The sequence below is a fragment of the Epinephelus fuscoguttatus genome, linkage group LG12 (assembly GCF_011397635.1).
Source record: "Epinephelus fuscoguttatus linkage group LG12, E.fuscoguttatus.final_Chr_v1".
Classification (NCBI taxonomy): domain Eukaryota; kingdom Metazoa; phylum Chordata; class Actinopteri; order Perciformes; family Serranidae; genus Epinephelus; species Epinephelus fuscoguttatus.
The window spans coordinates 12,887,022-12,914,552 of NC_064763.1; the positions used below are offsets into that span (position 1 = coordinate 12,887,022).

The 27,531-nt window shown below is 41.4% G+C and overlaps 1 protein-coding gene across 1 annotated transcript; it reads left to right on the forward strand.

Annotated features, from left to right (window-relative positions):
* Positions 1-147: 147 nt before the first annotated feature.
* bckdk (branched chain ketoacid dehydrogenase kinase) lies at positions 148-26,752 on the forward strand. The gene is made up of 11 exons (XM_049593076.1): positions 148-557; positions 7,566-7,634; positions 7,736-7,846; positions 10,528-10,575; positions 15,026-15,145; positions 15,451-15,549; positions 16,825-16,898; positions 18,668-18,796; positions 20,472-20,561; positions 20,835-20,990; positions 22,607-26,752. Exons 1-11 carry the CDS (start codon positions 312-314, stop codon positions 22,749-22,751), a joined length of 1,287 nt encoding a protein of 428 aa, XP_049449033.1. The 5' UTR covers positions 148-311; the 3' UTR covers positions 22,752-26,752.
* The last annotated feature ends 779 nt before the right edge of the window (positions 26,753-27,531 follow it).

Below are 27,531 nucleotides of genomic sequence, written 5' to 3' on the forward strand. Positions count from 1 at the left end.
CCGACCTGCTGTCCCTGCAGTACAGTAAGGGTGGTGTTGGTGGTGGGGGGGTGGAGCGGTGTCGATGCTGTGTGGCTCCGCCTCTGGCTGACTGATTGGTTCATCTGTCATGTCGTCTCCTCATATCTCTCCCCGACTGGCCAATGCGCACAAAGCCCTTTCTGTAGTTACCCTCTCTGTACTGTATTCAGATACGTGCCTTTGTGAGCACCATTACGACGCGACCCTGATGGCCTCGTAGCAATCCCCAAAGAACCGAGTGCTAGTACGGGAACAGGGCAGCCCTGTTCACACACACAGCTCGTCTCCAAATGCGTCCGGGACTGGCGGGTATAGCGGTGGAGATGCTGAGCGGTGCGACCTGCAGGGCCAGGCCGAGGATCGGCAGCCTCCTGCTGGCGCCCCTCACCAAAACAGTGCCGCCGATGTCAAGCACGGGGAGCCGCAGATTGCGCTCCACGTCCTCGATGCAGGGGTTTTCGGAGTTGGCGAGAGAGCGGTCGAAGACTGTCACGTCGTTTTACAACCAGTCGGCCATTGACGTGTCCGCAGAAAAGGTAAGACTGTGACTTTTATATCGGGACACTTTTCAGAAACGTTGGTCGCACTCACTGTGGGAACGAGGGAGTAAGCTAGCTAGCTCGCTAGCTGTTAGCAAGGCTTGTGCTGCGTTCAGGGACACCGAAAGCAAGTAAATAAGACGGTTCACCTTCTTATCTGACCGATTCCGTAGACGTTAACGTCCAAAGCTAGCTAACTAGATTACGTTACTGGATGGCAAATGAGCCTTCACTTTGCTTCCCAACTTAGTTACAGCTCCTACTGTTAAAAACCCGTAATTAATTTATTTAATGAAGTCTTAATTTCAAAAAAGGAAAACGGAAGACACAGTGTAACGTTAAGTTAAATTAAAACACCTGTAGCTACTTTTAATTATCTTGCATGTCATTACAGTGTTTAAAATTGTGATTATATGTACGATTTAAACACGTTTGTAATAATTAAACGTCTTTAAACCCGTTTCGTTAGCTCGAACCGCGATATGACTGATTTTCCCCGTGAGGACCTGAACGCAGCGTCAATGTTCTTCATAAGAACATAATGTTTTGCCAGCTGATTTCCGTTAACCGTGAAAAATACACCATCACGTTAATAAACCCTGTCAGCCCTGATAATCTGTTGTCACCAGTGTTGACTGTGCACGAAAAACTGTCAATACAAAGCTGTCATTTTGGTGTCAAGTTTCAGCGATGGAGGTCAAGTTGACCAGAGGAAGTCAGCTTAACCCAGCACTTTTGTTTTTGTGCTCAAATTATCATGTTGTCGTCATGGGGAGCTTTGTTCCCGTAGATGCAGACAACAAGTTCATAACAAACTCTTGCTGATTTATTTTTCCTCCTGTTTTTATTTTCAAGCCATGTTTTGCCATTTCTTTTATAAGCTTGCCAAGAACATGGATGCCACAATTGTTTGCCATGTCACTTTCAGCTGTCTGCAGGATTTAATGGTCAGCATTTTTTTTTCACTCAGTGTGGAGCAAAACATGTACGTCACAAGCATTTCCTCATAGTTTGACTAAATGAGGAAGGAATTTGCTGCTGCATGTGAAGTTCAGATTGGAACATAAAACACTGCTCCAACCATTGATTTATAATAATACCCAAATACTGGATCCCAAGATGGTGCCTATTCATTCCAATGTCCTGCCTGTTGCATACTATGGATGTATTAAAAGACCTGGATGCAGCATCGGAGGCAGTACCCTGTTCATTTGTATGAAAGTTGCTCACTGTTGTGGCCAAACAGTGGTTCGGCAATGTCCGGGGTCCGTCACGTTAGAGTCCTGCACTGGGTTAGGAACCCCTTGGTAACTGACAGATAACCCGCAAAAAGCTGTATAATGGGTAAAAATATCTGTGTGTGTATATATATAAATATACATTCATGGGTACGGGCACTGATGAAAATGAATTACACATGGGCAGGCAACGGGTGAGAACAAAAATGTATTTTTTATTTTTCAGAATAAAACAATATACAGTTTATATGTAATATTTTGACATCTAGGGCGGCACGGTGGTGTGGTGGTTAGCACTCTCGCCTCACAGCAAGAGGGTTGCCGGTTCGATCCCGGGCGTGGGAGCCCTTCTGTGTGGAGTTTGCATGTTCTCCCCGTGTCAGCGTGGGTTCTCTCAGGGCACTCCGGCTTCCTCCCACAGTCCAAAGACATGCAGATTGGGGACTAGGTTAATTGGTAACTCTAAATTGTCCGTAGGTGTGAATGTGAGCGTGAGTGGTTGTCTGTCTCTATGTGTCAGCCCTGCGATAGTCTGGTGACCTGTCCAGGGTGTACCCTGCCTCTCGCCCGATGTCAGCTGGGATAGGCTCCAGCCCCCCCGCGACCCTCAAGAGGATGAAGCGGTTAGAAGATGAATGAATGAATGAATGAATTTTGACATCTAAATCACTATTATCAAGCCGTAATTCCTTTTATTTTGAAAGTCGTTGACACAAGTCGAACCTTTGACCCCATCAATCATTCATCAATGACATGTTGGATTTAGGCAATGAAGCTTTGCAGCCTGAGGATGAGGTGGCAGCCTACATCGAGCTCAAGACACCCAAGGAGGATCCTTTGGAGGTTTTATGGTGGTAGAAGGAGCATGCTAAAATGTTTCCTAACTTGGCAGTGATTACGTGGAATGTTTTGGCTATCCTGGCATGGGTGCAGCTGTCAAAATCATGGCTAACAGGTTGATTCTGGTACTGAGCTTTACAGGTATAGGCAGGTACAGGTTTTCAAAAATGGCCCGTGCAGGACTCTGCGTCATGTGATGTGATTTTTTTCCCATAGACTTATATTGGGAAAGAGATAGGTAAATCAGTGGATACATTTTTGGGGCATAAAATCTATGTAAAATGACTTGTTAACTATCAGGATTTGATCCTTTTATCCCCTGATCACTGGGGTAATGTTTGTGACAGTTGAACCATTACTGCTTCATGTGCCACTGGGCAACTCTCATAGGAATGAAGGGGGCTGTAACCAACTCTCATAATTCATCCATGCACATGATGCCATAAAACAGCTCTTAATTCTGCGGTATGAATTTACCCAGATGATCGGCACCGCTTGAATGGGGATGAAGTGATTTAATCTTGCGGCTCTATACTGACTCCACTAACACACATGAAACAGCTTAAAGCCTCGAAGGCAAACTTCTCCAAACAGCCATAAACCATGGATTAACAACAACATTGTTTAACAAAAGTATCAAACTCAGTTCAGTTATAACTGTTGATGTTCATGGACATAACAAGTCACACATTATTAGCTTAAACATGTTTACATTGCATAAATTAGCCTAGCGGCTAGCCTGGCATTTTGGGGGGGGGCCCAAAGGCATTACGTAATGGACCCTGGAGTTGTAATTCCACTATTTGGCCACTACAAGAACTGGCTTCAAAGCCCAGTGTACTTCCTGGGGGCCTGGCGCATGTGCCAAAAAATGTTTTTAGCTCCTGGGTTTACTGCAGCCCACTGAATATGTGCAGTAGTGTTTCTCTCGTTGGCCTCACCCGCGAGTTCCCATTCAGCTCATAGACTTTAAGGCTGCGGAAGCCCTTGTTTGCCCTAATTTGAAAGGACAAACACAGAAAGTGACCATGCTCAGCAGTCAGACAGGAGTCAGGTTAATTTCCAGGGCTGGTACCTGCAGTTATGGTGTTGCCAGACCCAATTCACAAAACGCGGATGGGTCTGGACACGGAGTGTACATTTCCTCTATTCCTGAGGGGCGGTATCAACGGCTGTCACTCCAAGTGCCCCTTCACGCAATTGGAAAGACAGAAAACCAATCAGAGTAAACAAAACGTGTGACGTAGGCTAGCACATGCCACTGTAAACAGACCAGCAAGCTGCAGCGGAGATGAGCTGTGATGATGACTGGGAAAGAGTGTTGCCGTCTTTGCGGATTTCCTCTTCACTATGGACTCCGAGTTGCATGGCTGTGATTCCCAGCTTGGTTGCTTCCCTGACCTGCTCCTCCATGAGAGCAACTAGCGGAGAAACAACAATAGCCACTGGGTTTTTCCCGATCAACGGAGCCAGTTGGTAAATTAAACTTTTACCAAACCCCATAGGAAGGACGGCAAACATATCCTTTTTTTTTTTTTTTTTTCAATAAAAGCTTTCAGTGCAGCCGTTTGTTCTGCTTTTAAAGAAAATGTACATTCCAGTCCGTTCAACACATTTACCATCGCAGTTTCAAAATTAGTAGCCATGTTGGTTGTTTACGAAATGCATTCACTCTGCTCCTTGTCCCTCCGGTTCTGATGACGTGCCCGCCCCAAAGTAATAAACAGTTGTGATTGGCCCATTAAGCTTTAAGCGATGCCAGAATGCGCCTTTATGATTGCATGGCCAGACTGATCTGTGGAGCGAAATAGAATATGAGCTCGCGAGATTAGGATGGTTTCACCAGGCTAGTTAATAAAATGTCGGGCAGGAAATCCAAAGTGTGGGATCATTTTGAGAAGGTGAAGGACGAACCCAAGGTGATATGTAAACTCATCTTCATTGGTCGACTACAAACATGACGTATCATCTGAAACATGGAAGTAGCTACATGCCCATTAGCCCACAGCGTCATTAACAGGCGGCTCGCTCAGTGTGTGACGTGCACTTGTAGATAAAATATAGGCCTATATTAATGAAGGTTCATTAGTATGGTTTTGTATTCCTCTGTAATGTAGCACAGTGTTAACAATGTTACTGATACTATTCTTTCTCACACTTTCAACTCAAACCACCAAAATATATCATTTAATCATTACATTCATATCAGAAACATGCAGGAAACTAGTCAACATAAGTTCATGTAGCTGCTGATGTTCTAAAACCACAAATCTGGCTGATTGCAGTTTTTGTCCTGTGACTTGTAGTCACACAGCGTCCCAGCCCGGGGCCCCAGGGGAGGATAAAAAAAATAGATAAAAAAGGAAAATGTTAAATTGTAGTGAACTTGCTCTGGATGTTTGTCAGTCTTTTCCCTAAAGTAACAATTAGGTCAGATTCCCCCCCTTGGACATCATGCACTTGTACTTTCCACTTGTGCACACAGGCACTTAAGCAAAAACTCTGTTAAAGCAGAGTAAACACAGCTACAGCTTTTAGCAGTTTAACTTAGGTGTGCCTGTTAGACCCTGTTTACCCGTTGTATTAACATGAAATCTGATCCCTGTGTAGCCAGACCAGTTCCAGATGTGGTCCAATCACAATGCCTCCTGCAGACATTTACACCTCTCATTAACAGGCACTTGTTCCTCCTCCAGATAACCAGATTGCATGTGTTAGCTGCTAGTGACAGTAAGTCTGTCTTCACAAGCAGGTTTAATATGTGTCAATGTCGACATAGTCTTAACGCTTAGTACAGTTTATTTAGAGACATTTAGCACTATAGTGTGTCTCTCGTGTTGGGCTGCCTTGGAATCATGTGTCTCTGTGGCGTAATGGGGCTCATTCAATCTGCTATCTAATCAGTGTCCTGGAATCCAGTCATTCATCGTCAGGCTACTGTTTGGAAACACATCACAGGTTTCTCCCCCGTAATACATGAGCATGAGTGACTTGCTCTGGTTCAGCCTGATTGACTCCCCGCACACAGAGTTTTATTTTTAGACAACAGTTTTTGGCTTTAATAAATATATTTGACCTAGAGGTTTGATTCAGTCATTTTTAGTAGAGCCACACAAATGCGTAACATAAAGATTTTTGAGTCTCTTTGAATTTGGTCTTCATGCCTTTGCCTTGGTGATAGCCGTAGACAGAGGCATTATGTTTTCGGGTTGTCCATCCATATCAATCTGTCCCATTGTCATGAACATGATATCTCACGCCTTGAGGGTTTTTTTTTTTTTTCAAATTTGGCACAAATGTCCACTTGGCCTCAAGAATAAATTGATTAGAATTTAGTAGTTGAAGATTAAAGGTCAATGTCACTCAGTACGTTTACGAGGACAGTTTAATTCCGCTTTCATTCGGAATGAAAGGCCATTCCGATTAAAAGTGGTCATGTAAACGTCATTCCGATTGAAAAATGGTCATTCCGATTGAAAATTAAATCCGATTAAAGGGGGTGGTTTATTCCGTTGGTCATTCTGAAAGAAAGAATTTTGTGTGCATGTAAACGCTCATTCCTCTTTAAGTTCATTCTGGTCTTTCTGCGCATGCTCATTTCCTTGCCCCTCTGGCGCGATGACGTATATAGTGCGCATAGCAACGGGCTGAGATAGAGCAGTTGGACTCGTTGCACTCACCGGTTTCCATTCGCCACAGCACGGTCTTCTGTCTCCCTTCTTCGACCTTCTACCTCTCTTCTCCTCCTCAACAGACAAAGCATTAGCAGAACAAGGTTGTTGTCGTACTGCTGCTTTAAGTATATAAACAAAACAAGCCCGAAAAAGGCACTAACAACGGCGTCGTCAAGCATCTTGTTATCCGGTGTGAGGACTACAGTGTTCCGGTAAACGTAAACACGTGACATCCGCCCAGCCCCCTATCCAATCAGAAACCTTCCCTGCCCCGAACCTTGTGCAGACCCGAATACAGGCGATTAAACTGATCTTCCGTGTAAACCATAATTCGGAATGAATATTTCTCATGTAAACTACCTGGAAAGACTTTAATTCTGAATGATTTCATTCAGATTTATGTCATTCTGAATGAGAAGCCATCATGTAACCGCACCCACTGTGACCTCATCTTTCTCGTCATCATGAATGCGATATCTCAAGAAGGCCCTGAGGGAATTTTTAGTTATTTTTTTTCTTTTTCAAATTTGGCACAACTGTCGTCAAGAATGAACTGATTAGATTTGGTGGTTAAGGTCACTGACCTAGCAAACTCTTCATTCACGAGAATGCAATATCTCAAGAAGGCCTTAAGGGGCTTTCCACCTTGAGGGAATTTCTTTAAATTTGGTACAAATGTCAACTTAGACTTAGGAATTGAATGATTAGATATTGGTGGTTGAAGGTCAAAGGTTAAGGTCATTGTGACCTAGCATCTTTTTTTATTCTCGAGAGCACAATATCTGAAGAAAGCCTTCAGGACGTTCCTCAAATTTAGCACAAATGTCCACTTGGACTCAAGAGTGAACTGATAAGAATTTGTTCAAGTTCAAGGTCACTATGACCTCACAAAACACGCTTTTGGCCATAACTCAAGAATTCATACAACAATTGTGAAAAAATGCAGTGAAATGTGTAAAAGGAAAAATTATATGTATATATATATTATATTATCATATTGTGATTACAAAAACACGTTTATGTAGAAATAAAGCATTAAAAAGGTATTTTTCTGGTATTAGTACTGAAACTCAGGTGTAAGTTCTAGTGCTGAAAAATCTGTACCCATTCTGAGTTATGTTAATGTTTTCCTAAGTTGTGTCTTTTGTAATCAATGTTTATGGCAGAAGGTCACTGTGGGTCCCACAGTGTCATGTTTCATACGTTCCTGACTGTGAATGTGTGTGTGATCGTACGTGTTAATGTCTCCCCAGGCCTCAGTACGACTGACCTTAGCGACTCTGCTGTACTCTGGGAAGTCTCCTGATGGACACCACATCTTGGTAAATATTTCATCCAGAGAGAACTGCTGACTTTAGCATTAATGAGAGGCTCTCTGTGAATCTTCACTCACTTGCTGTCTGTCGTCTGTGTGTGATCTCAGAGCAGTGCCAAGTACCTACACAAGGAGCTGCCTGTACGAATCGCCCATCGCATCAAGGGCTTCCGCAGTTTGCCCTTCATTATCGGTTGCAACCCCACCATTCTGCAAGTGGTAAGAACACATTAATACAAGACACACCCAGTACTGCCCCTGGCTACAGTGTGGAGGTATACGTGGTGCTAGAACACATCGGCCCTGCAGCAGATTCTATAATAAGAATGTGACAAGTGGTGACAGGAGTATCATGGCTGAACTTTGAATGAAAGGAGGGAAGCGCTCTTAAAATGTGCTTTTCACACAGCGTTCTTCAGTCCACATGTAGTAACTAGTGTCCTTGGACAATTCACAAGCAGTGAACAGACACATCCACACAAAGATGTACTTGGAGCAACATCAGCTTTGAAGTTTAAGCCAAGTAATTGCTCATAATTTCCTTATATTAAGCTACAATTTGCTCCATGAAGCTACACAGAACACCAGTGTCACTGGGGAGCAGATGTAGTGGTAGCAGCTTGCTGTATGAAAGCACTTAGCATAGATTACACATATTTCATATTTTACTGGCTTGTGTGTTTATGACAGTTTTAAGTTCTGACCTCTTCAGATTTTCTTCCGTCTATTTGCCTTGTAAGTGGTTGAAGTTGTGCCAGAAACCCTTTATCTGCTTGTATAATACAATATGTGGAGTGGCAGCAGACGTAACCTTCCTTATCAGTATGTAGGTCAACGTGACATGACCCCATTACTGGCAAACAAAGCTTTCATTTTCACAGGAGCAGGGGACAGAGTGCACAGAGACAGTCTAAGGAGTTTTTTTTTTTTGCCTCCTTGCTGGTGATACGCGTGGACTGAGGCATTGTGGTTTTTGGGTTGTCTGTTTGGCCGTCCCATTCTCGTTAATGCAATATCTCAAGAACGCCATAAGGGAATTCCTTCAAATTTGGCACAGGTCTCAAGAATGAGGTGATAGAATTTTGGTGATCAAAGGTCAAGATCACTGTAACCTTGTCTGTCTCATTCTTGATACCTTAAAAACACCTCAAGGGAATTGTTTGATAAACTGATTAGATTTTGGTTGTTATAGGTCAAAGGTTATGTCACTGTGACCCCATCTGTCTGATTCTTGTGAGTGTGATTTCTCAAGCACCTTGAGGGAACTATTCCAAACTTGGCACAAACGTTCACTTGGACTTAACGATGAACTTATTAGATTTTGGTGGTCATAGGTAAAAGGTCAAGGTCACTGTGACCCGGTTTGTTTTCATGAATGCGATATCTCAAGAACACCTTGCGAGAATTATTTTAAATTTGGAACAAATGTCCACTTGGACTCAACAATGAACTAATTTGATTTTGGAGGTTATAGGTAAAAGGTCAAAGTCACTGTGACCTTGTCTGTCTCAGTCTTGTGAATGCAATATCTCAAGAACAACCTGAGGGAATTTCCTCAAATTTGGCACAAATGTTCACTTGGACTCAAGGACGAACTGAATAGATTTTGGTGGTCAAAGGTCAAGGTCACTGTGACCTTGCATGCATCTTATTCTCGTGAACATATCTCAAGAACACCCTAAAAAGGTTTCTTCAAATTTATCATTAATGTCCACTTGGACTCAACAATGAACTAATTAGATTTTGGTAGCCATAGATAAAAGTTAAGGTCACTGTGACTTTGTCTGTCTCGTTCTTGTGACCTCAATATCTCAAAAAGACCATGAGAGAGTGTTTTTTTCAAATCCGGCACAAGCGTTTACTTGGAGTCATCAATGAAGTAATTAGATTTTGGTGGTCAAACGTAAAGGTTTCTGTGACCTTGCATCTGTCTCATTCTTGTGAACTCAATGCTCAAAAAGGCTTTGAGGGAGTTTCCTTAAATTTGGCACAAATGTCCACTTGGACTCAAGAATAAACTGATAGGCCCAACCTCAGTTGGCCATTCGAGGAACTGCAGTTTTTAGCACTTAAATGTTGGCTTCATTCTACAGCCCTGCAGGTTGCCACTTGCTTTCACACTTATCATATAGACTGCATAGGTGAAGGTCATTCCAGTGAAAGCTGTTATTGGAATATCCAGAGCGACCAGGACACAGTTCCTGGAGAGACACATTGCTGCTGAGTTTTTCAGATGCCATGTTGGACAAACAAAATTCCTTTAAACCCCCCTGTATGGAGGTGGTGGCACGGGCCTCACACACATATGTCTCACTATCCGCACAGCACACTGATTCACAAATAGTTAAACCAGTCTGAATCGACATGTGTCATGTTTCTTCATTGTCAGTGAGAGGTTCTGTTCCCAGGGCCTTCGTGTGGGAACAGGTTTTTTCCCCTGCGGTCCGTTTCACCTCCTGCACGTACCGTTTCTGATGAACTTTCACCCAGATTCCTTCCTTTCTGGAGCTCCTCAGCGCAGATTACATAAAGCTCGGCTCCTTTTGTGTGCCAACAGTTGTAATGTAGGTCAGGGTGGCTTTACTCGCTCCATCAGCTTTTCTATCAAAAAGAAAACAATACTCAAAGCAGGATTTGTGTTTCATCTGATGCACGTCCAGATTGTGAATTGAAGGTTGATATGGTCCAGTTATTTAGGAACAAATCTTATTATCTGGGGAGGAGTTGCTCAATTTTGTTAGCATAAGTGTTCTGAAATGGTCTGTAATGTTGGCCACATGTGGACTTGTCAGTGGTGGTGTGGGGCCCAGTCGGGAGGGGGTGTGTGGTGATGATTTATGTTTGGATGGGCGATCACAGAGAATCAGTCTAACTGCAGCCTCTCCTCTCCTCTCTTGCAGCATGAACTGTACATCCGAGCCTACCACATGGTCAGCGACTTTCCCCCAGTGAGTCACACACACACACACAGTCAAAGGTTCAAGTTCATCATTTCTGAGGGTGTGGTTTTTACTTATGATCATAAACAGGAAGTGTGAACATGTACCACCCAGACTTCTATCTGTTTCAGGACTATTGATCTGTTCAGCACTCGGCCAATCAGAATATAACCCTAGCTCCTAACTCTTACTGTTTTAATAAATTTAATAAGACGCATTTTTCAATAAATCTATTTATTATAAAGCGCTATCTTCAAAAATGCTGATTTGGTCTGACCTAAATCCCCCAAAAGGTGTTTGATTTACAGTTATGAATAGCCAGAAAGAAGATGACAAACTGGAACCACCTTACATTTTAACTTTTTTTCAAGTACTAATATGATTGTTCAATTCCCCAAATAATCATTGATTAGGGACTGTTCCTTATTTATCTGAGGATGCTGGTGGCTGTTGTGTGTAGGGTTGGAAATTAGCACCATCCACCGGCCAAATGCTGGTAAAATATGTAAGTGGCTGCTCGATTTGCTTTACTCACCAGCCAAAAAATCAGTTGTAATCTATAAAGTGGCTGGTAGATTTTGGAATCTACCAGCCACAGTGACGCGTGGACAAAAAAAGTTATTTTCCAAACTTCCAAACTGTTTTTCTTTTTTTATGCCTCCGTGCCAGTGATAGCCGTAGCTGGACGCATTATATCTTTTGGTTTGTCCATCCATCCATCTTTGTCTTGTGAATGCAATATCGCCTTGAGAGAATTTCTTCAAATATGGCACAAATATCCACTTGAACTAAACAATGACCTCATTCCATTTTGGTGGTCATAGATCAAAGGTCAAGGTCACTGTGACCTTGTCTGTCTCATTCTTGTGAATGCAATGTCTCAAGAACACTTTGAGGAAATTTTCTCAAATTTGGCACAAACGTCCTCTCAACAATGAACAAATTAGACTTTGGTAGTCAAAGGTCAAACTGTGCTGAAACTGATCATAGAGATCTTCTTTGCTGCTGGGGGGAAGATGTGTATGAAGCATCCATGTTTTCACAGACATGGATATAAACTGAAATATTAACAAACACGATGCAAATTTTCACGTGATGCAAATTTACTTGCGTGAGTTTGAAAGCTGTTCCGCATTGATTAGCTACACATGTGCGTATAACTCGCATCATACGTGCATGAAATTGGTGAATCAATGAATGAGCTTCCGCCAGTATGTCTACGGCGTCATATGTCCCTGGAGGATCTCAATGCTGATTGGCTGTCACAGTGCAAATTGGTCGCTAAAGTTTAGATTTTTCAACTCTCACAAACAAGCAGTTGGTGTGAAATTGTGCTACTTGCTTTATTTGCACTGCTAAATTTGCATATTTCATGTCATTTGCGTTATGTCCATCGTGCTGCCCAGTGGGAATTCATGTCTCGTCAATTCATGTCTCGTATTGCGTCTTTAAATTGACTTTACATGTAATTCACTTGTGTGAATTGTTTTATTCACACCCCGTGTGAGCACAACATAAGACGGGTTTATAGAGGCTTTCAATAGCAACACGGTAGTTCCATTTTTATTTCTATATTTACGCCAAATTAAGGTAATTAATTAAGATATTGGAGCCAATGCAACGAACAAACAACCAGGATTGAGGACTGTTTGTTATAAATAACAAACAGTCCCGTACTTAAAAAAAACAGCAACAGTAATTCCTCACATCAGTGCTCTGGAAAGAACATGATTGCAACATTTAGGTTCCTTGGAAACCAACTTCATTTCTCACTGCAGTGTGTCACACATTGACTCCTCAGTTAGTTGAACACGTCTGACTCTTAGCTCAGCCATGTGCTGAAAGTGTGATAATATTAATAATATTATTACTTTCTCTGGGAATCTGCCCTAATATTTGGTAAATGCTGGACACCCCTATTACAATTGTTGCATGAAATACCATGTTAAAAATGATGTTTGTCTTTTTTGTGTCTGAGATCAATATAATATTGTCATTTAGTGTAAAGTAATGAGAGAAAAAGAAAGCAGCTTTTTAAATAAAGTTAAACTTGAGTGTGCTGAAGAACAAACACATCTTGTGAGGTTTTTTCTAGTGCTTGACTGCGTCAGAAAACTCTGATTGCGATAAAGTATGTGTTTTTAAATTCAGATGTGGTGCAGTTGGAAGAGAAGATAAACAGCTAACACAACTTAGGCAATCTGAGTTTGAGGGTTCGGGATGGTTTCACTTTCAGTAAACATGCACAGTGTGGAATGTGGGTCAGTCCCCTTCAGTTATTTATTGGTCGACAGTGACAGTTAGCAGATGAGGCTCTTTACTGAACTCTGCTGCCTTTGTTGAGTTCTTGGAAAGTATGTCAAGTGTGTCCATTTGGTCCTGTGTTAGTACACGTAGCACTGTTAAAAATGACAGACCTCCTGTTTATCAGTCTAATCTGTGCCCCTGGCTTGGACGTTAACCAAGAAGCTAACAGACTGCTCAGAGTCAGAAAACTCATCTTGTCTGTACTTGTAAAGATACAGTATGTACCCTCTTAGACTTTTTCATGTTTTGCACTGAATCATGATGGATGGTTCAGCTCCGGGTCTCTTGTGGAAACAGATCCCAGGAGACATAGGCCATCCACTTTAAGTATAAAATAACCCTTCACAGTCTGTTTTTGAAGAAGCACCAGGACACCAGCAGGAGATGACGGTTAGTTCTGAACTGTAATGTCGTTTAATAAATAGTTCTTTGATTATCAGAGGTCAAAAGATCTTTAAATTGTAATTATTTTATAGCAAATAAAGACGGACTGAAACGCATTGAAAGGGAATGGAGTTACCTCTACCAATAGCTCACATGAGCCCCTTTTACACTGCCTCTTCAAGGTGGGAATTTAACGCTATTATACCGCCTCGTCCTGTATAAAGGTATGATCACAGAATGGGGGGACAGAGTTGTCTTGTCTTTAAGGCAGCGTAGGAGGTAGTAACAGCGCCAAAACGATGTCAGTGTATGATAGGGACAGCCAGCAGGATGAGATCATAGGTAGCATGGGGGTGATGTTTTGATAACACGTTATGTGTGTGAGCCACAGCGGGAAATTTAAGTTGTAGCTGTTAGTAGTTAGTGGCTAACTCAATGAAGAACAGCAGCTACATGTCACGCTCATCGTGTCTCTTATGATTCCATGATGCCGGCATGCTGTCTAAAGTCACACACCGGACCGGCATGATGATGCTGTCCTCTGGTTCTGTGTAAAAATGCAAAAGTGGCATAAAGAAGGGACTTGTAGCGGCTCTGTAGCGCCATCTCTGTGTGAAAAGGGCTACTGATAAATTATAATGTAAATAATGCACATTTCTGCTGCACTAATTCCATCACTTTAGCATAGGTGTCTCTTTCTCTTTTCAACAGAATTACTGTTTTCAGTTGCCAAGTAACAGTAGTTGCTTCTATTCTTCCGATCATTAACCCTTTGTGCACAGAGATCGCTACGAGTCACCTCTTTACGCCACCTTTGCATTTTTACACAGAGACAAACAACGGTAGCATCATGCCGCTCCAGTGTGTGATTTTTAGATGTATGACATATGTGTCTGCGGCGCTTTATAAACAATAATAATGGCATAAACTGTCAATAACAATCATTTACCATCTCTGCTATATGGCCGTTGATCTGGTCCTCTGCTTGGAGGGTAAGGAGCTCCTGGACCTCATTGGTTTCATTATTTGTGGAGATTTTCTGCTGCTGTTATTCTTCTTTGAGTTCGCTGCTAACTGCAAACCGCTACTTCATAAATCTCTTGCTGTGGGTTGCACCCATTACACATTGTCAAAATGTCTTACCTTTGGTGCCCATGATCCCGGCCTGCTGGCTGGTCCGTTTACACAGACATCTTTTCAACACTGTTGCTACCTCTGTTCCCGGCTCAGGTGAGACAACTCTGTCCCCCCATTCCGCGATTGTACCTTTTATACAGAAGGACGAACATAGTAGCACGATATTGATATTCCCGCCTTGAACAGGCAGTGTAAAAAGGGCTTTTGTAAAGCTAATGGCAGTGGAATTCAACACTTTGTGCAGGTTTTTGATATTAAAAGCCAGAAAATGGAGGGTTCATGCCCTTCGATCTGCAGGGAGGCCTTTGTTGTGAAATGTCTGTGCAGGAAATGTAGAGTTTTATTGACGGTAACTTAACAGTGACACAATATACCACGCTGAATTTATCATCAACAGGTAAATATGGGAATAAGTGTTGTGTTTGCATAAACATCAAACTAAAAGAGGAGCATATGAAAAAACAAGGAAGCCTCTCAGTTGAAAATGATATAAAATATACTTGAAGAGAAACCCTGGTGATTTTAATCAGGTCTGTGTCACCATGGTGTGGGATGTGCAGATGTGTCAAGGCCCTGTGCCAGCAGCATCTGGAATTCCTTAATTTGAAGTGTTCCTTTTTTAAATTAACAGATCAACGATCAGGACGTGGAGGCTCGTTTCTGTAAGCTGGTGCAGCAGCTGCTGGACGACCACAAAGATGTGGTCACCATGCTGGCTCAGGGCTTCAGGGAGTGTCGCAGACACGTCCAGGTAAGAAATGCACCTCCAAAACGCTCAGAACACACACTGCAGGATGAAGCCCACAGTGGAAATGATTCCCCACTGGTGATTTTGTAATGATAGCCTGGGGAGAGTATTTTATTTAGGACATTTAATTAACTTTCATCAGGGGAATTGAAGGTCCTTCAGCTGTTGGAAGGATCCTGTTAAAGGTCTTAAATTTTTTAAAAGGTTGTTGAATCTCTAATAAAACCGACTAATCTGGTTTTAAAATGGATGAGGTTCATATTACAGATGTTTGTTTCACAGTAAATCAGTCTTTATTCCTGTTGCAGGATGAGGCACTCCTCCGCAGCTTCCTGGATACAACGCTGTGCTCTCGTCTGGGGATCCGAATGTTGGCCACGCACCATCTTGCTCTCCACGAAGACAATGTACGTCTGAGTGTCTCTGTGATGATGTTTGAACTTGTCCGTCTGCAGTAGAATATGTGCTTCACCTAGAGTTACGGTTGTTTGTCATCTGGTTATTCAAAGTTGGCACATTGCCCAGTCTCATCTCTCTCTGATAGCTTCTGACCTTCCCCCCTTGTCTGTGGCTCTCAGCCCAAAGTCCATTAGTTCCTACTGAAGACAAAAATCTTTACGAACAGGACACAATGTTAGAGATGGTGTATTTTGGGAAGCCAGTCACTGGCATATATTTTGGGAATGTCCATTTATAAGACGTGCTTTCTGAGTGTCACAAAGCACTTAAGGCACACTTAACACTGATCTGCGCTTGTAATTTTCCACATTATTTTTAGGATATGTTGATTTTCAGGCGAGACTATGAATTTGTGCTTGGTATTTTAATCCTTGCTTAAGTGCTCACAAGGCAGAGCTTACTTCCTAAACCCCCCACAACACAGCAGGGGATAGATAAAGTCAATGACTTCAAACACAAAAAATAGTTAATTCTTTGCGTCCTGTGTTGAGGTATCGAATGAATGACCTTGCTGTTCTGCTGTAGCAAACCTCAAAGATTTTTATTATGTTTTCTCTCAAGGCTCCCCTGACATATTTTTTGTTGCATTGTGTCGACACTTCAGCCCTTGTTACACAAAGATTGGCGCTATAGAGTCGCTACGCAGTCCTTTCTTCATGTTGCTTTTGCATTTTTACACAGAGCCAAACGACAGCGGTGTCATGACACTCCAGTGTGGGATTTTAGGCAGCATGCCAGCATCGCAGAATCAAGAGGCATGACATGTATTAAGGCTGGGCAATATGGACAAAGTTCATATCCCTTTATTTTCAGGCTGAATGGTGATACACGATATATATATACCAGTATAAATCTGTTACATTGGACCTTTAAATTCTGAAAAATTCCATGGACAGCAGAGGAGACAGAACTGCTTTTGTCCTGATGTGTGTTTTGTAACATAAATCGCTGATTTAAAATGAATATTAAAAGAAAACAGGACACAAATTTGTTTAGTTCAGTAATTTTCTAAACCAGCTGGCCATTGTAATTTTAGCAAACGTTACTCAAACAAGGGGAAAAGGTGCGTTTTTTGGGTAATACAGTAATTTGTAAGGAAACAGCAGATAAGTTGTTGTGTTTGTTTTGGCAGTATAAAGGTATTACTGTGTAAAAACAGCTGAGTTAATTAATGAGTTATTTAAACAATAATAATTAAAAGTTATTTTCTGTTCTTGTTTCAGCCTGACTTTGTTGGGATCATATGTAGACGCCTCTCACCCAAAAAGATCATCGAGAAGTGGGTGGACTTTGCCAGGTGAGTGTTTATTTATCACCTTTAGATGACTTTCTGCTTCTGTATGAGCGCTGTGTTGACTGACGGAAGTCAGAGTTCAGCTGATAAACTGTCAGGAACATACGAGTTTCAGCGCCTGCAGCTGTGAATGAGATATGAGCTATCACTCTTGTTTACCTTCTGTAATCTTATCAAATGACCTTTTGGGAGTCTCATTTTGACCAGGTTCAAAAGAAAGTTCACAAAGAACATTCATACAGTTTGTAGAATAATAATCAGTGAACAGCTTGGAAATAATTGATTTATCTGTTGTTACAGTTTGGGCCAATCAAATCAGCACATGTAAAGTTTAATCACGTTAAGATACATTTGATATCTGATTAAATATTAGATGGATTGCCATGAAGTTGAGTCACACATTCAGGTCGTCCTCAGGATGAATTGTAATAACTTTTTATACCTCTGTGCTGGTGATAGCCGAGGCTGGAGGCATTATGTTTTCGGCTTGTCCGGCTGCCCGTCCGTATGTCCAATTGCCATGAATGCAATATCACTTGGACTCAAGAATGAACTAATTAGATTGTGGTGATCCAAGGTAAAGGTCACTGTGACCTCCCATCTGTCTCATTCCTCTGAAGGCGATATCTCAAAAACACCTTGAGAATTTGGTGGTCAAAGGTCAAAAGTCAAGGTCACTGTGACCATGTGTCCATCTAATTCTCGTTGAACCCAGTATCTCAAGAGAACCTTGAGAGATTTTCTTCAAATTTGGCACAAATGTTCACTTGACCTCTACAATGAACTGACTTGATTTTGGAAATCAAAGGTCAATGTCTGAATCCCATGAGCATAATATTTCAAAAAAGCCTTCAGGAAGTTGACTCAAATTTGGCACAGACATCCACTAGGACTCAACGATGAGCTGATTAGATTGTAGTGGTCAAAGGTCAAGGTCACTGAGACATCTATCTCATTCTTCTGAATGCGATAGCTCAAAAACACCTTTTGAGGACTTTTTTTTTTTTTTTTCCTTCTTTCAAATTTGGCGCAAACATTCACTTGGACTCAACAATGAACTGTTTTGATTTTAGTAGTCAAAGGTCAAGGTCACTGTGACTTGGCGCTCATCTGATTCTTGTGAACACAATATCTCAAGAAGGCCTTCAGGAAGTTTTCTCAAATTTGGCACAAACATCCACTAGTACTCAACCATGAACTGATTAGAAGGTCGTGGTAATGCTCACAAAAATATGTATTTGGCCATAACTCATTAGGTCATACACTAATATGACAAACTTTCACACACAATAGAATAAAATCATGAAATTATGACTTTTTATATCTAAAACGCCAAAGGCCAATATCACTGTGACATCATATTGTTCTGCAAAAACGTCTCTGGCCATTATTGAAAGTCATAACTCAAAAACAGTCAGTTGTCAGTGTCAGTGCAATTTGACTGGTGCACGGAGGAATACAACCGCGGCAGGTTCAAGGACACAGATGTCATATGCTGCAAACCCCTCTGAGGCAAATTTTGATTTGTGATATTGGACTTCATAAATAAAATTTAAATTGAAACCGCGAGCTGGTAATTCTAGTTGTCAAATACTGTCATCAGGTCAGAATCTTAATTTGGTGTTTTTACCAAATGTCTTCAATACTAATGACACTCCCATCATCCTCAGCTGTACTTTGTTTGTACTGCTAATTATTAAACGTTAGCATGCTGACACATCAAACTGGGATGGCGACCATGGTAAACATTAACATTTCCTCATGTCCACCAGGCGTCTGTGTGAGCACCAGTACGGTAATGCACCCAGAGTAAGGATCAACGGACACGTAGCAGCTCGCTTCCCCTTCATCCCTCTGCCTCTGGATTACATCCTGCCTGAGCTCCTCAAGAACGCCATGAGGTAACCTGATCACTCATTCATACCATACATGTAGATGCTTATCTGTCTCCACCCTGACTGTCTGCTGCTGACGTTTAAAGACCTTGAGGTCTAGAGATGGAAATCACAATGTCACATTGAAAGATACAGTCAGTTCTCTGTATGATCCACAATACAGGGCTCATGATTGATTGTAATGCTGAAGTGTATGGAGAAAAAAATCTAATTGTGATTAGTAATCTCCTATATAGACAAAATCAAAATGTTTAGTCACAATAACCTGGATGTAGAAAATTCTGTTGTTGCGTACGTAAAATCAAACGGTGCAGAGCAAACACACAACACACAAGAAATGTCAGATAGGGCGCACCACTGTCTTTACCTGTGTATCTTAAAACCTTAAGGCGGGCTTCAAAAAATACAGCCCTATTATTTTCAGTGTAGAACCCCACACCAGTGGCAGCGAGATGTGCCGCCCTGCCACGCCACTGTCCTACCCCCACTCACTTTCTCCTTGTACATACCAGCTCCCGTAGCAGCTGCCTATGGCAGCTCGACTCCTCTCCTTACCATTGATGTACAGAGAGAACTGTGTTGCTGTTGCTGTGTCTCGTGTGTCACAAAAGGCCCGTTTCCACCGCAGGAACTTCGGGGTAATTTTATGGAGCCGGGGCCGTTGGTGCGTGTCTCCACCGCAGGAACCACCCCCGAAGGACAGAGTTCCGGAACTTTTACAGGGGCTAAACAAGTCCCTGCCTTGGAGTAGGTACTCAGAACGGCCCCGAGAAACTCCTGGCTGGGGCTTGGGGATTACTTGGTGATGACTGGATATACTCAAGGCGGGATGTGACGTTTTGTAATTAATAACATGGTTATCATAGATTAGCTGGGCTAACCATTAGCTGTTAGCGGTGTCTGTAATAACTCAATAAACTTGTGAAAAAAATATTTTTTCCAGCTGATATCTTAGTTACAACATGATTGAGCTAGCAAAGCAGTTTTGTGTTGCTATGTGTGGTATTTATTCAGTTTTGGGAAATCACGGTGTCTAGAAAGCATCTGCTGACAGGGACAGCTAACAGCAGCAGCAAAGCTAACATCAGGACGTCATCTGTTAAAAGCCTCCCGTTGTTGGATACGACATGAAACTACTCCAGTTACCTCAATCATGTTGTAACTAAGACATCCGCTGGAAAAAATATTTTTTTCACAGACCGTGACCGGAGTTATTACAGACACCGCTAACGGCTAACGGCGTCCCTACGCCCCTTCGTCACCCCGGTCAAAATGGTCGCGCAACGATTACGTCACATACAGAGCCCGGTACCTTTACAGGAACCTTCCTCCTACTCCGCTCTCTCAGTGGAGACATGGCGGTTGAGAGGGCCGAGTGAGAGGACGTTCCTGTAGTAGTTCCTGCCCCCAAATAGTACCAGGAACTTCTTCAGTGGAAACGGGCCTGAAGAATGGATGAGGACAGACTTGTTGAGGTCGAGAAATATCCCAAGCTACACGACCCACAACCATGTCATTATAAAGACAATGGCCAAAAAAATATATCATAGCTCTGGAGATCAGCTCTTGAGGTGACCACACAGCAAAAAGAATTTTGCAAACATTTTGTAAGTTTTCAGAATGAGAGCACAATTTCCACACCTGTTTCCTCCCCATGACCTCCATCTGTTTGTCTCCTCAGGGCCACCATGGAGAGCCATCTGGACACCCCATACAATGTGCCCGACGTGGTCGTCACTATTGCCAATAATGACATTGATTTTGTCATCAGGTGAGTGGCTAAAATGTTTGTTAAGTTGCTACTAATTTAAAAAGACTGCAGCAATATTTAATGGAGATCCTCAGGGATGTGTGTGTAGGGATCCTTTGAGTGCTGCTATCATACGATAAAATCTAACACTAAACCTTAAATCAAATCCTTTGACCACTGCCTAAAGTTTGTAATCCAGCTTCATGAATCCGTGTCAGAAACAAAGGGATATCATTCTAGTCAGCTACTGTGTCGCTCCAAGCTATAGAAGCTAACTTTTCTTTTTCCTTTAAGGATTTCAGACCGTGGTGGCGGCATACCTCACAATATTATAGACAAGGTGATGGACTACCACTTCAGCACGGCTGAGGAGAGCGCACAGGACCCTCGCATGAGCAACCTCTTCAACAGCATTACCAACAGTGGAAACCAGTCCAACCCTATGCATGGGTAAGAGTTAGAGAATACAGAAGATCCTGGTTCAGGATTTACAGATGTAGAGGAAATGGCAGGGTAACCTTTCTCATGTTTCTGTGTCCAAGTGACTCATGGCAACAGCAGTTTTTGAAATTCAGTAATAAGCAAGACCCACCTGACATGCTGCTGTGTTGTGCTATGGTCTAAATGGCACCCCCTTAATATGGTAGGGGAAACACTGCTGATGTATCTTAAGCACATTGAGTTTGCGCTTGTTGTATGAAATGTGCTATATAAATAAAATTGACTTGACATTTATGATAACAGTCTGAGCCTGTTAGTGGCTAAAACAAACACTTTTAGTGGATGTACATGGAGCAAGTGATTACAGTGCAGCCTGTCTTGCTGCTGCCAGCTGCAGCCCTGTCGCTCAATACCGGTCCAGTTTAAAAACTGCCGTTCGCATCAGTCACTTAGACACAACATGTTGGGAAAACAGAGTCCATGTTGAAAATTGCCAAAGTTACCCGTTAACCTGCCTCGTGTGATCATTGAAACGTGGTGGTTTTGTCATAACATCAGATTTCAGCCACACTAACATGCATAAATCTGAAAGCAAATAAGACACATTTAGCATTGACACATTGGTTTCTATAAATCTGACACAAAAAGCAGAAAAGAATATAAATATCTTCATCCCCCTTTTTTATTTACTGTCAGTTGACACGTTGCACTGCTATCACCATCTGGTACAAGACATAAACAGACAAACTTCTATAGAAACCTGAATATGTGAGTGAAGAAACAAAACAAATGCAGACTCCTCCGACGGCTGAGAGTCTGAGCCAAGCAGCAGCTGAGAAGCTGTTGTGAAGGCTGGTGGTGGAATAATGCCTCACTAACACACTTAATGTTTGTTCTTCTTGTCACCCATCTGTGTGAGACATAGTGTCGGCTTGTAAATATAACCACCTGACAGTCACGCCTCAGGCACACTTTACACTTTCTAGGGTCTGGATGGAACCTGATGTGATATAATTCACTTTTGTGGAAGCTTAACTACACGTATACGTCTCTGTCAGACACGTCATTTATTACATTTGTCTCAGTTTTCTCAGGCTGTGTGCACATCAGCCCTGCTCCAGCCCAGGGGGGTGATAATGCACCAGAAGAAGAATAGCATGTGCAGTTTAACTGTTCAGTAACAACAATAACAGAAACACACATGTGGCTGACATGGATTGGTTGCCATGATCACAGGAGATAGACCGTACTTCCACTGATCATTTACTGATGGAGTTACACATGGGAGGACAAACAGTTATCTATGGATCTTGGAGAGGCAGATGCTTTATAGCTTTTCAACATCTGGTTCCAACAGTATTTTGTCCATCATGCAACACTGTCGACATAGTTAAGAGGAAAGAGATGAGAGTAAAGTTTGGATTCAGTAAATTATGACACTGATGCCACTTTATTTTTGCGGAGACTTCCTGAGACCCGTATTTACCTGCAGGTGGCATTTCACAGTTCTGCACAGAACCCGTTTTACACTTCATCTTCGCTTCATGTTAATGTTTTACCTACAACAGACCATCTTCAGTCTCTGTGCCTCACTGTCATGTTAACTTCATCTCTGTGTCCTGCAGGTTTGGATTTGGCCTGCCCACGTCCAGGGCCTACGCTGAGTACCTGGGCGGCTCTCTGTCCCTACAGTCTATGCAGGGCATCGGCACCGACGTCTACCTGCGTCTGCGCCACATTGACGGCAAAGGAGAGAGCTTCCGAGTGTAAAGCTCCACGCCGGTCGTCCTCGTAGATCCTGACCTAGGAATCAGGCCATGCAGGAGAACAGAGGGTTCCCCACCAGGAAGGCTGGCATGGACTACAGGACTAAGTCCACAAAGTGATAGCCTTCACAGAGTATGTTGTCAGAAAGCTCCTAAATTCACCGACCCACTACTTGTTCTTTTTTTTTTTTTTTTTTTTTGCCTTAGACTGATTATAAGCTATGTTAGCTCTCAAGTTGATGATTTCAGTTGTTTTTCCTCTGTGTTTTGTACCCTGTGGCATGTCGTCTTGAAGTTTTTAAGGGGCGTATGAACCTTTGAATGTTTAGGTTATCGGGACAAACTGTGCATGAGAAGTGAACATTGGTGTTAATGTGGAAGGAAAGGAAAAAAGAGCTTCAGTTTTAAAGAAGTTCACTTTGAATTTACTCATCTAATAACCTCAAAATAGTAACGATAAGTTTTAAAGATTAATAGTTTCAAATGAAACTTCTGAGACACTCCAGCAACCCTGTCAAAATCTCCTCAAAGTGCGCTGATCTGCTCACGTGTTCCACGAAGATCAGAATAACCGATTTGTTATTTGTGTCTAAATCTAAGGTCTCTGTTGGCGGGAGCAGCACATGAGAACAAGTCAAACACCTGCTGTAAACCTCAACTCATGACTGATATTTTACAAACGAATCTCTGAGTTCAGCTCAGAAATCAAAACTGCCAAAACACCAAAAGCTCATTAACAAACAGATTTCTGTCGCCGCGATGAACGTCTTTGTTCAGCAGTACTTTTGCGGAGCTTTCAGGCAGGGAAGCCAACCGAGATGTTCAGTTGCCTTACTGTGTGACGCTAGTCCTTCAACTGCATGCTGACTGTTTATAGTTTTCTTTTTGTTGCCTTCATCGGTTCGCACAGATGCACACCGTGTCCGTCAGCTTCATTAGCTCGATGTCAGATGTTTTTGCACAATGAGTAGATTTCCAGTTGTAATGCTCAGCACTTGCACCGATCATAGCAGTTTTTGACGACTTTCAGAGTAACAGTATACCAGAGAAGTATTGTCTAATATTGTCTTCTTTTTTTCTGTTTTATCCGACTTTAGTTAGCGTGTGTCAGTTGTATGTCAAGTTTTCTGTCTTTTTGAAATAAGTTTTGTACAAGAATACATTTCAGGGTGGGTCAAAAACAGTTTCTGCACTGTTAACCATGGAAGTTGAGATGGGCTCAGGTTGCTATTCAATTTTGGTGAATTTTCTTCAGATCACAACTTGATGATGTCATTAACTTGAGACAACAAATGGTCGTATTTTGTGTTTTATGCATTTTTGCCACTTTTTTCCCACTGTTTTAGAAATGTTCGGCTCCATAACGGCCTGTTACTGCTAAAGGTCTCGATATGCTTCAAACGTACAACATATCATTTAAACACTCCCATTAGATAAACAGATGTTGACCTGAGTTTTCCTTTGGGGACATAATTTACAGTTACATAATTTAAAGTAGTAGGTATTTTATTTTAATACTCAGCATTTTGCAACATATTTAAAATCGCAATACTATTGTATCGTGACTTTAGTATCGTGATAATATCGTGTCATGGATCCTCTTGTGATTCCTGTCCCTACTCTCCAGTCATTTTGCGCTTTTGCGTCTTTGTATTCTTGATGCAATCCATCGTACAGTTTGGGATAATGTGGCGTTACACTCGGTTGAAGACAGAAAAAGCAGATGGTTGTAGTTCTGTAAAAAATGAAAATGGGAGCTTGTGGGAGATGTTCAAACTCTGCATGTTTTCACATCTTCAAACATCTGGCCAATCTCTTTGTAAAGTGAGCGAAATTGTCGATTGTCTGTTTCAAATTTCGGAAACGGACGCTGTCAATTTCGCCATTAAAAAAAGGGTGTTTCAAACGTTATGAGACGACCCCACAAGCACTTTGTTTGAAGCATATTTCCTCATCAGCACACGGTGTTTCCCACGCATTGATTTATTTGTGGCGGCCCGCCATGATTAAAACATCTGCTGTCATGAATAGCGTGTCTATATTTGGGGCTGGACAGTTCATTAAGAGTACCGTTGAAATATATAAACCATTGGGTTATTTATATCACTGCACTGTCGGAGCAGAGAGTGCACTCAGGGTAGAGAAAGAGCAGCAGAACAGTAGGCACATTCAAAGTGACACTTAACCGTTCGTTCAGCTGGGTCTAAAAGTTTGTGTTCACTCGCAGTAGCTGCTCCTCTTACCCATCAATCTAATCTGATCAGCTCTGAAGGGATCAACTACCAATTAGCTACCCTGCGAGTTACAAACTGCCGCTGAGTGCAAAATGAACTCACGGAGAGTTCCGCCTGCACTGCGTTCAGGGACCCACAAAAACCTCTGAATTCAGAGATGCAGAATGATGACAAAGGTTAGGGTTAGGATTATCAGACATTTTTCCTGTTCCGTCACCTGAAGGACATCTAAACATCTATCCAAGTCGGTTTTAGTCATTCCTCTCCACCTGACGAAATGTCAAAGTTGTGATTTCAAAACATTGTACCAAAAATTATTAGCAAACCCTGGCCTTTCTGAGTTTCCACTAAGAGTTATGTGAGTCAAATAAAACAGTACAAAAAACAACTGAAGCCAAGTCATTAAGTTTAGAAGTTTGCCCCAGTAGGTAACCACCTCAAGCACTCCTCACGTTTTGTTGAACATTCCCCAGCAGGCACCAGCGGGCACCAGCGGTCACGCAACAGATCAACTCTAAGTTACACTTCAGTTAATCTGTTGGGAGTATTTGTTATTATGTAAGTTTATACTAGCTGTTATCTTTTTATTAAGAAGGACATTGTGAATCCTGAGCTGTAATTAACAAGATGGGGAATTTGTGAACTTTGCAGAAGTATTGAAAGCTGATCTTTTTATTTTAACAACCAGCTTTTCATTTTAGGCAGTAACTCAGCCTGTTAATTCATGGTTATATGATCGTTGTACATCTGAAGCTTTGTCTCAAAAGCTATAGAAACATGATATAATCTAGTTAATGGGAAAATGGGGCTGCCTTTTTTCTTTAAAAAGCTATAAATAATTTAAGATTCTGAAATGTTTTGGATCTTACAAATCAAGTAACTGCTTCACTTTAATTTGCACTCACAAACACAATACAAAATGAGTTTACATACAAGTGTTCCTTGAGTTAAAATGAGATTTTAGCTTGTGAGACATTGTGCAAATGGGAGTGACCCAGTTCTTTCAGTTGTAAGGTGTATCAAAACACAATCTGATTTAATTTGTGAACGTATTTATTTTGACATTTTATGAAACAAAAATAACCTCGTATAAGTCACAGTTTCAGAGTGACAGAGAACAGCCTGTATTATCTGTACCTGTATTCTTACGGAGGCCATGTATATGAATTTATGTGTTTATTGTGGATTTGAAGGTCTTGAAGATGTAGTACATATGTAGTTTTTGCATGTAAAGCAAAGGGGAGGGGGGATGTGACAGCACATAGCTGCCAGATGCTGGAAAACAAAAGGTTTGTGTCCCTTTTGAGACAAATTAATAGGTAATCTGTCATTCTGAGATTTTCCTCTATTCCAAAATGTTGGGAGTAAAATGTTGAAGATGGTTTATGGATTTTGGATTAACAGCCAGCCTGTGGAATGAAATGCCCTCTGCTGGTGTAAAAAGAAAAGTGCAGGCAGACTAAAAATCTTACTCTTTGGAGGGAAATATTTAATGCTCCATTTTAGCTCTTGAAGGGGAAGAGAATGTACAACATTTGAGTTCATTTCTGTTATCCAGATTTCTGATTTTGTAATATTTTCAGATAGAAACAAGAATCAACAACAAAATACTCATTTCAGCATCACCTCCAGTACGAAGCCAAATACTGGAGTCATGTTACTGACACAATGTGCTGCCGTGGAGTGTTTTGTCTCCTTGACTGAATTAGTTTCTCCCACATTTTCTGTTGTGTTTAGGACTCTGTAGACATTAAATTTTACTTGGTTGAAACTTTGAGAGTGATCATTATTTTTTAAAAATTCATTTGTGATCTATCTCTTGAATTTCTAAAGTTTGGATGAAGTATTTAAGTGTCATGAGGATGCTCTCGCCCTCTTGTGCTGCTCAGGATGGTGAAGTTACTGTTGTCACATGAGTCTGGCAGCTACCTGAAGAATCTGTAAGTGCACCTGAGCAGGGTATAGGCAGGACTCCTACAGTTAGATTTAATTAATTTTAAGACCTTTTACATATATTAAATACATACAAAAGAAAATAATAAAAAAAGCACGATATAATGTGTCGTGAAAAATATACTCAAGTCATAGTATAGTATACTTTAGAAGAATATTGAAAAACTCATTGGATGATATGCGAAAAAAATATTGAAAAATTATAATAAAGTATGTCATTAAATAACATTAAAAAATCATATTATACCACAAAACAAATTTGATTGAAAAAATTGGTAGCATAGTATGTAATGGAAGATTTGTACAAACGTTATGATATAATGAGCCATACACAATGACATTTAAAAAGATCAAAGGTTAAATCATTAAAAAAGATTTCTAAAAAATTAATGTCATGAAAAATAACACAAACAAATCATAGTATATGTTATACAAAAATCATAAAAAAAAAAGTTATACCATAGTATGACATCCAAAATATGATTGAAATGTGATAAAAACGTCATAGTATAGTATGTCGTCCAAAATATGATAAAAATGTCATAATATAGCATGTCGTCCAAAATATGATATAAAACGTCATAGTATAGCATGTCG